Raw genomic sequence first — 11,165 nt, 5'->3', positions numbered from 1 at the left:
CTAGATTCATCAACTAAGAAGAGAAGGACTAAGAACTGGTGGCCAGGAGCAGACTTGCAGAATGTGCCCTTTGGAGATGTAGTTTATTATATATGCCTGAGTGGGTTTTTTTATTTGTGTTTTTTTTAAAAAGCTAAAGTGGATAGAAAGAAATGCTTTTAACTCACATTATATGGAGGGGATTATAATCAATGAATGGTTGAATGTGAAGCTGATGATGTGCCCTGTAAACTTTCACTCAATCCATAATAAAAACCTTTAAATATATATATATACTAAAATACTAATAGTTGTTATTTCTTGGAGTAGTAGGAAAGGTGAATCTTATTTTCTACTGTGAAAAAATATTATATAATAAATAAAATGCATTTTTTTTTATCCTTTTTTCCTCTAGTGAATTGGAAAAGGACATATGCAATTTTTCTTTACTCTCAATTTATTTTTTTTTATATTTTAAAAATTCATCTTACCAGTCAGAACTTCTTTCCTGCTGTTGGATAAATGTACAATAACCTACTAAAGTCAACTGCTTGTGTGGCCACAGTCATTTTATTGTTTTTCCAGAATGTTCCAAAATAGCTCTGGAATAAGACCAGTGGGACCACCAGATAGTTATCTAGCCTCACCCTTCTTCCCATGCAAATGAAGACCAAGGCTCCAATCAGGCTTTGGCAGAAACCTCTGTGGGACCCAGGATAACAAGGCCCTTCACCCTCTCCTTCATGGCTAGGGGAAGGAGGGGTAGCACGCATAACTCTCAGAGTCAGCTCTGAAAAGATGCCTTGAGCAGCAGTTGCCAAAGACAAAAGGTTCCCCCCCAAGGGTGGAAACTCTATTTGCAGCTTTGTAGACACAGGTGTTCTTGCAGGCGACTCAAGACCTACAGTGTAGGGCTGTGTTTGGCCAGGAATAGCTCAGAAGGCCTTTCCCTCAGAAGCCAGCTCTTGAGGACTTCAGTGTATGTTCTAACTATATTTGGCAATGAAAACCAAAGAGGTCAGAGGCTTAACTCAGGGGAGCGGGGATGGGGGGGTTGGGGGGGGAGGTTATTCCTGATTTATAATCCCTGCTTCAAACCAGAACCAAGAATTTTAAAACTCACTTCATTTATTTATTTTGCACTTACTTGAGCTTACAACTGAAGCAGCTCTCCTTCCCAGCTCTGCCAGCCTCCTGTAAATCTTTTCTAACCACAGGTGTAAATCACCTACTTAAGCCATCCCTGTAGGGGAGGACATTTGGGGACATCTGACTTAAGGACCCAGATGTTAAAATTATCCCATTTTACTCCCTAAGTCTTCATAGCATCAAAATAGCTTGCAGTATTTGGGCGCAAATCCAGACTCCACTACTTATTACTCACCGTTGTAAGCCAGGCTAAGTTACTTTATGTCTCTGAAGTTTAGTTTTCTTGTCTACAAGAAGAGCTAATAACACCTACTTCACAAGGCTGCTGTAAGGACCGAGGAGATAAAGTATATAGAGTGGCTAGGAGAAGGTCTGACACAAAGTAGGTGCTAAGAAAAGAATCTGTTTTTACCCCTCCCCATCACTGCCCTCCACCGTTCGCTATTCAGCCAAGGTGTTGACTTTTCAAGAAATCGCCTGGTACCCTGTGTCTGATTACAAATGGATGGTAGCATTCCCACAGCCAGCAACAGTAGCTAAAGATAAGAGCTGTGACTACTCCTTAGTTGTGGACAGGTCAAATCAGCTCACAAATGACTCATCACTGTTGATAAACGATGTGTTCTTGGCATCAGAAGGCCTTATCCTGATAGGTTTCAGCACCTTATTTTAAAAATACAGAAATCTAGCAGGTAAATTGAATTCTTACAAGGAAGAGTGCCAGGGTTTGATGGTGACCTCTAATCAATCCTAATTCATACCAGACTATTCTCAGAAGGGTCTCTGTCTCCTCAGACATATCTCCAGTCACAGGATTTCCAGTTGGGAAGGGCTCCAGCTGAGCAGCTGCCTTTTTATCTCAGAGCTGAACCATCTCCTTCACTTGCTTTGGATTCCTTGAAGTCATGAGACTCCCTCAGCTGAAGGCTAGATGCCCATTCCCTGCTCAGAACAGCCCTAAGCTAGTGTTCAACCAGTCTTTGGCAGCTTTGTCTGGCACCTGAAGCCCAGCCAGGGTGAGTTTTGGATAGAGGGTTCTGTGGTTATGATTTAATCATATGGTTTGTCTATGTGGTGCAAGAGTTTATGGTTCTCTGCAGTTTGCGTAGCCTCTTCAGACCACCTGGAGCCACTCACTGGCACAGAAACTCCACAACTGGATTTTTAGTCACTCGTTCATACATGAGTACTTTGTGCAGTACCTAGTCCAGTGTTCTAAGGGAATATTTGCAAAATGGCCCTTGAGGACACCAGTGATCTCTTGCTTCATTTGTAGCCACCAATTCTGGTGATTCTCACAAAATCATTAAGATCATTCAGGGAAATGAACTATTAGAGGACTGATATTGTCAAATAGATTAAAATGTCCAAAAATTGAGGCCTTGTGTGGCTTGGAGGCCTCAATTTTTGGACATTTTAATCTATTTGACAATATCAGTCCTCTAATAGTTCATTTCCCTGAATGATCTTAATGATTTTGTGAGAATCACCAGAATTGGTGGCTACAAATGAAGCAAGAGATCACTGGTGTGGCCTTAGGGAAAGGAGCTCTGGTAGCGTAGTGGTTACGAATCGGGCTGCGAACCTTAAGGTCAGCGGTTCGAAACTACCAGCCGCTCCGCGGGAGAAAGATGAGGCTTTCTACTCCCGTAAAGATTTACACCCTCGGAAACCCTGTACAGGGTCGCTGTGGGTCGGACCCGACTCGATGGCACTTAACAACAACAACAACAACAATGGCCTTAGGGAAATTCAGGTGCAATGGCCTACTTTCTTCTCAGTTTAAATTGCTTCAGCATCTGTAGTCAGACTCCAGACCCCTAGGACCTCTGTCTTTCAGTGTGCACGAAAGGAATTCACCATCCTGGCCCCTTAGAGTCCTGTGATTAAAAAATAGAGGCAAAAGACCCAGGAGGCTGTAGGCTACTTCCCAGAAGTAGTTCCAGCCTCCAAACTCACCTTCAGGTTTTATCAGGAAGGTTTCTGAGATTACTAAAAGCAACAACATTTCAGTCATGGTTTGCAATGGAAAAACGGAGTGGGGGAGGGGGGTCGGGGAGAGGCTTTTTGGAAACGACAAGCTTTTGATCTCCGTTCTAGGTCTTCAGAATACTGGATAAGAGAATGGGGCAAGGAAATTAAAATAAAAAACAAGGGTGCATTTTCTGTAGGCAAGTATTTTGCCTTCCTCTGCCACCTTCCGCCTTTCCATTCTGTACTAACTGCTCCATGATTCCCGCTACGTCTTTGCCCTTCCTAGTCAACGCAGAGGGCTTCTTGCTAGGTGCTAACAAGTCGGTTCTGGCCCATAGCTACCCTGTATAGGGTTTCTGAGGCTATAAATCTTTGCAGGAGCAGAAAGCTTCATCTTTCTCCCTCAGGGCGGCTTGTGGACTCCAACGCCGACGACCTTGTGGTTCTCAGTTCAGTGCTTATCCTACAGAGACACCGCACTCCCACTGGGGGTTTTACAGGTCGGCTTCTACCGCCGGAACTGGGATCAACGTTCTAAGATGATAAAACATAAAGAAGGCAAGGAGAGGAAGGAAGGAGATAGAAAAAGGAAGGCGATAGAGAAGTAGAGGAAAACGTTTTTTAAAGTTTTGGAAGGAGGAAGGAAGAGGAGAACGGCGAGGGGAGGGGAACAATGAAGGTCTCAGGCCGTCCGAGGCGCACGGTTCCGGCGGCACGTCCGTCCAGACCGCCGCTGGTCAGCAGCTGCACACTGCGCAGCGTGTGGGCGCTGAGTCACAGTCACCGAATGCGGAGCCGTCTTGCAGGTCTGGGGAGAGGAGGGGAGGCCTGCCCTGGTTGGCATCTGCAAACAGCTCCCCCTCCACCCCCTCTTTTATTAAGTCTGTGTGCTGACTCCCACGTAGCAGGATTTATTAAATCGCACGTACAGGCTGACGGTGTGCAGGGAACGGTAGGGGGAGCTACAGCCTTGCTTATGAGTCCGTTGACCAGCTGGACTCGGGCCAGAAAGGACTGGGGTTATTGACCAGGTCCAGCTGTGGTTTCCCGGAGGTATCCCTCCAACACTTTTCTGGGGTAGCTTCTAACTGTAACACTCGCAGCAACCTGGGGAAACCCCTCACTTAGAAACCCCAACTCTCACAGGCGTGTTTTTGCGCTTGGTTCCATGAACAACTCCATAAATCTGACAATGTTGCGCAACAGGGAGAGTTCTTGCTTGCCTCTCCACTAGGGCTCACCCCACCCCTCCCGGTCTGGCTGCCACGCGAGGCGGTGACCTCCGGCGTCTCCACGAAGCCCTGACCCGTGCCCAGGGCACGCGCTTTGAGCGCCCCACATGGACAGTCGACCTCGTGATCGCTCAGTCAGTGCAGTTAAGTGTAAGTTTAAGTGTAGTGCGTTGCGGGAGGGCCCCCACTGCGCCTAAGCCGGTTAGAACGAAGGCACCCACCCTTCCCAAGACGCTTGAGCTGAGAATGAATCAGCATTGAGACAATTTATTGGTTTGCTACTTCGCATATCACCCATTTTATGTAAATAGATTATATAAAGACACGGTGTTTCCTTCTTCCACAGGAGGTAATCAGTCTCTCGCTTTCACACAAACACACAACCCACACAGCAAACTACACTACACCTCGCTGAGACATTCTCCCATTAAAATAGGGGGGATACAATTGCTTTAAAATGCCCTTAATACAATATATAACGTACAAAAATATTTCTATATTTGAAATTACAAAACAAATCTTGACAGCAACAAACTTAAATATCGATAGTTACCTCTGTATATACAACAAGCATTGCACTTTTCCTCGCTTAGGTTTCGGAAAGTTCAAGTAATTGTGAGGCTTACACCTCAGTGGGGTAACACCCCATGAGAAATCAGTTTGTGGACGGGCACGGACCCCTGCCCCGGAGTCTCAGCATGTATTTCTCAGTGCCTTCTCTTCGAAAGCCTGGGAAATACTCCCTGGGATTTCTTTGGACCCCTGGAGAACCCGGGCGGGATCCCAGCGGAGGGAGCGTTGTCCGGCAAGGAGAATGGGCCCCTGCAATGCCAGAACTCGCCGCGGGACTGTGCCTTGTTGACGTGGGGTCTTTGCAGGACTATGTCTCAACTCGGTCTGACTGAGAGGCTCGGCTCAGTGAAGCCCTTCGCCCGGGAGGCGCCCGCAGGATGCTTGCGTTGGTGTTCGCTGCAGCCACGGCGCTTAAATCCTGAGAAGGGCGGCGAGCACTTGGTGCTCCCTGGAGGCTGGAGCCCTGCGAGCCCGCGACTCCAAGGATAACCGAGTCCGGTCCTGGCCATCTTCCGGCAGGGAGCGACGGCGCCGGCGACCGTAGCCCTGGGGGCTGATCTTGTTTCTGGGGGCGACGTCGTCCTTCTCCTTGTCCGTGAACTGGTAGATTTGATGCGCCAGCTTCTGTACAGTGCACGTTCCGAAGCGGCAGCCAAAGCCTCGCATGCCCTGGAAATTGTTCATGGTCTGGCGGTAGCGCTTGACTCGGATGCGGGAGGCCTCGGGATTGCTGGGGGGAAGGGAGGGAGTTAGGCAACGTGAGACCCCCTCCCCCATCAAGTAGGACTCTGGCCCATTCCACCAAGAAAGGGTGCAATCCTAGGACCCACCATCAGATTAGCTGTCCTCACTATCTCCAAGAGCCAAGAGCTCTCCCCGCCTAAGTATCCCCGTTCCCTGGGCGGCACCCACCATATTTACCTGGTCTGGGGGCTGCGAGAAGCTCCCTTCATTTCCTGTGGCTGAATGAGAGTCTGGGTTGTCCCGGCCTTCACGTCACTGAGACTGGTGGGGTAGCTTCTGGACACCCATAAATCTCTCTTCCCACGACTTAGAGCCCACTTGTTCCATCTAGAAAACACAAGCAGACCAGATGCGCAAGCGTCAGGGCGAGGTCCCGGCGGGCACCCTGCCCTGTGCCGTACGGTGCAGCCAGTCCCAACGACTGGTCCCTGTCCCTCATCTCCTCTAACCCCTGAGGACCCACGGTCCGTTTCTATTGTGTCAAGTTCTAGTATTGCGAAAAGCGCAGTCTGGAACTCACTTCTTTCGGAACTCCGACGCCACGTCGAGCCGCGCAGTATCAGCGCCTAGGAAGGCAAGCGAACCCAAGTACACCAGGGCGACTGGCACCAGCTTCATTCCGGCGGCGAGGTGCAGATCCTAGGAAAAGAGAACCAGGAGCCGAGCGTGAATCCCCGGACCAGTCGCAGCACGGAGGGAGGGCAGAGAACCAGCTCAGGCTCTCGGCTTGGCTCAGACGCTTATCTCCCTCGGGCGCAAAGAGGCGCCAGCGACGTTTGCACCAGCCGGCGGGTGACAGGCCCCGCGGGGGAGGCCGCTGCATAGCGCCAGGCTCCTAGAGGTTCCCTGGTCAACTTCCCGGGACTTGGCTGACGGAGTAAAACGTCTTGGATCGCTATGCGCAAGACCTGGGCCCAGAATGGGGGATCGGGGTGAATTGTACCCCACAGAAGATCCTCCAAAGTGGGTTGTACCCCTCACCCAGCACTCCCAATCTCCGACCTCAGCAAAAGGCCCCCGTTAACCCGCGGCTTTAAGACACCTACCTGCTGAAGAGGGATCTGCCAAAAAATAGGAGAAAGTCCGAGACGTCACTCTGGCAGTGTCAAAACCCCAACGTCCAAGTCTGGCTGCGGTGAGAAGCAAGAAGTGGCAAGACTCGAGTTCTTCTGGCTGGTGTCAACCAAGAAACCACTGAGTGGCCAGCTCCAGTTTCTCCGCTTTATAAGAAAGAGCTCGGGGGCGGGGCCTGGGCTGCCCACGAGTCCTCCCTTTTTCCCTCGGGCGCGCGCGCTCTTACACTCGGGCGCGCGCATTGCTTACCAATGAGTGTGGGGTTGAGGGTACGGGTCTCTCCTACTCAAAGGGCTCAAAGGGTTCCAGGAGATTGGTGCAAGAACTTCCACAACCCTGACTCTATGGGCACAGAATTAAGACCTGAAGGCGAAGTAGGGCCGATACAAACTCTTGGGGTCCTTACCCAGGACCTGTGCAGCCCAGTGTGCGGGACTCCTGGCTTGGTGCTGCAAGAGCCAGCGGAGGCAACCGCGCGATGATCCGAGCCCCAGATTTAGGGACTTGTGGCCTAGAGTGGGACCGCGCCCCCTGCCGGCTTGGCGCCTGACCTGGTCGCGACCCTGACTCCCACGGAGCGGCAGGGGCAGGGCACCCAACATAGCCAGGAGCAGCGGGTCTCACCAGCCCCCTGAGAACTGCCGAGACCCTCCCTCGATTCCTTGGTGGGCTAATAAGATTTCGCAATAGGGTCAAGGCTCGAAAAGGCGATTTGAGAATTGGGATTTGGAGGGGGGAGATATTTGCTGTTTCAGATCTCACAATCCTATTTGGAAATTTAGGAATAACCAAAATTAAGAAGATGCCGTTTCATTCCTCACCCCTCCACACACACAGTCACCCCCTTTGGAATCCAGTTATGCCTTATAAGGTTACAACCTGAGAGTTTGCCTGACTGCTCTCAGATCCTTCACTCACCCATTGTAAACGTGAGGACTGACTGCCAGCAAACACACTAATGCTTCACTTATGTTAATCGCTTTACAATTTACAAAGCACTGTCACATCCTGATTTCCTTTGATCCCTATACCAACCCTTGAGTTAAGCAAGGAAAGGTAACACTGCTTTTCCCATTTCACCAAGTAGAAAACTGAAGTTCAGAGAGGAGAAGAATCTAGTCCAAAATCACCTTAGAGCTAGCAGCAAGCAAATAGAGCTCTTAACCAGGTCATGCAAGCAAGCACTGGAGTCTGGGGCGCGGTATGAATTCTTCTAGACTGGGGTCATCACCTTGTCAAGGGGGGGAAGAGAATCTCAGCCGTCGCCCAAAGATTTGTGCCTGTTCATGATGAATCACCTTAAACACGTTTGTCACCTGTACTCTTCAATCCTGCTTCATGACTTCATGTCCATACTTTTCAATCTGGGGGCCCAACTGGGAGGGGAAAGCTCAGCCCCGCAGGGCTCCCTGCTTCTTGCATGTGAGTCTCTGGTATCCTATCGTCAGCCTCAGGTCTTAAAGTCTAGCACCAAGACTAAAAGGCCTAGGGCATCAGACCTCTGGGGTGCTACTTACTGGTCTAGTTCTATATGACAATTCACTGTGTGAAGGTGGGCAAGTCTTATACCCTCTGGAGTTTCCCCATCTCTAAGAGCCCCCAGCAGATCTCTAAGCTTCCTACCTGTTCTGCCATACTGGTTCTGAGACCTAATGCAAAGTCAGTTGGGTGCTGGGCCGCCGCCGGACCTTGGCCACAATGCTGGCTGGACCGCGCATTGCTGGCTCAGCCTTCGTCTAGCTCTAAGGACTTACCCGTGGACATTGCACCTGGGGAAGGAATGGCCGTACGGAGTTATTTATTCTGAGTACTCTTCCCAGAGGGAGTCACCTGAGCGGACCTGAGTTTCAGCTGAGGGAGGAGAACAGATCCCAGGCTCTGGCTCTGGTAAGGGTTCTGGCACCAGGGATCAAGGGGGAACAGCGGAGCGACCCTGCCTGGCGCAGGCCGCCTTTCTTGCCCCAGGGTAGTTTCCTCAGTAAATCTGGTCGCGGGGAGGGTCTCTGCTCTGCGCTGCTACTGTTTCCAGAAACCTCTCCAGCGGAACTAATTCTATTTTTCTCACTTGCCCCAATTTCCCATCTCTTCCTTTCACTTCTTCCCCTGCAGGTTGGACTTTTCGTCCCGACTCTGTCCAGGACAGGATATCTGTCAGTCTGTCAGGGACTACAACCTGCTTGTCGCTACCTTCCAGCTGGGTTCATGCCAGGACAGGTTTTACTTTCATTTCTCCGGCTCGCGCCCCCGGCTGCAGAAGAGGTCAAGGGCACTGGCTCACAGCTAAGAATGGTCCCGTGGTCTGGACTGGATCCTTCCAGTTCTCACCACCCCTAGGGGATTGGATCCGCAGCGGACTCTGCTGTTGTACCTCCTCGTTGAATCCTTCAGGAAAGCCCCTGGCTCTGTGGGGGGAAACAGCTCTTGCTCTGCCTTCAGGAGCGTGGAGAAGCGTGTTCTTGGCGCAAACTTCGCTTTGAGCTGCTGGCAGCTTCAAGGAAAGCGAATCCAAGAATGGAGTTTCGGCTCTGCTCTACCCAGCTCCAGAGCTTGCGCCAACGGCGGCGTCTCAGTGCCAGGAATTCCCATCTGAGAACCTTGGCACGAGTCTTATCAGCCCAGGTGCGCTCTGTCGCGCTGGCACTAAGACACCTGACGCTTGAGAATCTCGCCAGTTCCATCTCTAAGAAAAGTCTCCGGTTGGCAGCTAGTTCACTTTTTTTCTTCAATGAAGTGTATAATAAGCGTTTGTGTTTTGTTTGTGTTTGCATGGGTGGGCTGCAGGGACAAAAGTACTCTCTTGAGTGTGGGGGGTGCGGTTTAAGATGAAAAAAGATTTAAATAATTTGTAAAATCTTAGCATCAATTTTCCCCTCCCACACCTCGTGGAATCGAATTCGTTCGCTTACTTAATCATCATAAAGACCAAGGAAGTCATGATGCCTTCTGGTTCAATGGTCAGATGTAGAAGGAAACTCACAGCGGGAGTTATTCTGGTGATTTGTTTAAATGCAGTTGTTTAAGTACCATCTAGTAGATTCCTGACTCATAATGACCCTAGATAGGGTTTCCGAGGAAGCGGTTGGTGGGTTTGAACTGCTGACCTTGCAATTCACAGTTTAGTGCTAATCGTACAGCTGCCCACTATAGGATGTTTTTAGCAGTAGAGCGTTATCTGTTCTACCTGTGCAGTAGGGTTTGACGACATAGTCGGATGTCACTGTGCTATTGTTAAATGCCATCAAGTCAGGTCTGACTCCTAGCGGCCCTATATAGGGTTTACAGGAATGGCTGGTGGGTTTGGATGAGGATCTTTAGGTTAGCAGTTCAGTGCCTACATCCATCTAAATTGCAGCAATAGTAGGTTCACTCTGAACACGGATGTACAGGGGAGGTAGGGGGTGAAGGAAAAACAACTTTTTAAAAATCTCTCTGGCAAGAAAAGAAAGCCTGGTTAATGAAGGTCCACATTTATGTGTGTGCACTCAAGAATTTTAAGAGGACAGACGGTAAATGCACTCCAAAGCACCATAATAAATGCATGTATCCTGATACCCTATATACAGTTGTTATGTTGTTAAGTGCCGTCGAGTCGGTTCCGACCCATAGCGACCCTGTACAGGGTTTCCGAGGGTGTAAATCTTTACGGGAGTAGAAAGCCTCATCTTTCTCCCGCGGAACGGCTGGTAGTTTCGAACCGCTGACCTTAAGGTTTGCAGCCCGATTCGTAACCACTAGGCTACCAGAGCGCCTTCCCTATATACAGATATAAGTATAAATATGCTAGTCGCTTTTCAATGTCTTCACGTTCTAATTAATTATTTTTAGACCTAACCTAACTTCAACCTTCACCCTTAGTAATGCTGGGAGTTAAAAAAAAATTTTGTGTGTGTGTAATTTTTTTTTTCAACCTAACATTGTGAACACTGTCCCTAAAGCCAACGAGACCACATTCAGATCATTTAGAAAAGTAATGAGAAACAATAAATAACATTCATGATATTAATAAGAATAATTAAAATATAATTATCTCAGATAATTATTTTAGAATACATCTTTTGTTCATAATTCAATATGTCTTTGCTGAGCAGAGGGTTGGTTTATAGAGTTCATCTTAATTAAGGTTCAGGAAGTATCCTGGGCTCTTGACTCTAGTGGTTTAGAGAAAGGACATAGTCAGCCTTTCAGAATTGGTCACTCACAGAAAAGTAAAGTGTACAAGGCTCAGCACACTTTGTTTTTAAATCTCTGACTCATCTAAGGAGCTAATAAAAATCAATCTTCTCCAGAAAAATGCACAAACCAATTTAAGTATAAAGTAAATTTATAATTTCAGAGGACTGGACAAATTGAGGATTCTGATACAGATTAAAAAGCTATGTTTCTTTCTTTCATTTCTATCTGGCTTGGAGAGGTGAGGACAGGGAGACCAATTTAGCCTCT

At 48.8% G+C, this 11,165-nt stretch overlaps 1 protein-coding gene across 1 annotated transcript; it reads right to left on the bottom strand.

Moving 5' to 3' along the window:
• Positions 1–5,318: 5,318 nt before the first annotated feature.
• ADM (adrenomedullin) lies at positions 5,319–6,269 on the bottom strand. The gene is made up of 3 exons (XM_006873004.1): positions 6,172–6,269; positions 5,829–5,978; positions 5,319–5,637 (listed from the first exon to the last, which is right to left on the bottom strand). Exons 1-3 carry the CDS (start codon positions 6,267–6,269, stop codon positions 5,319–5,321), a joined length of 567 nt encoding a protein of 188 aa, XP_006873066.1.
• Between the last annotated feature and the right edge of the window lie 4,896 nt (positions 6,270–11,165).

This window comes from Chrysochloris asiatica, unplaced genomic scaffold, assembly GCF_000296735.1.
Source record: "Chrysochloris asiatica unplaced genomic scaffold, ChrAsi1.0 scaffold00219, whole genome shotgun sequence".
Lineage (NCBI taxonomy): Eukaryota > Metazoa > Chordata > Mammalia > Afrosoricida > Chrysochloridae > Chrysochloris > Chrysochloris asiatica.
Note: the sequence above shows the minus strand (reverse complement) of the source record. Positions and strands in the feature narration are given on the sequence as shown.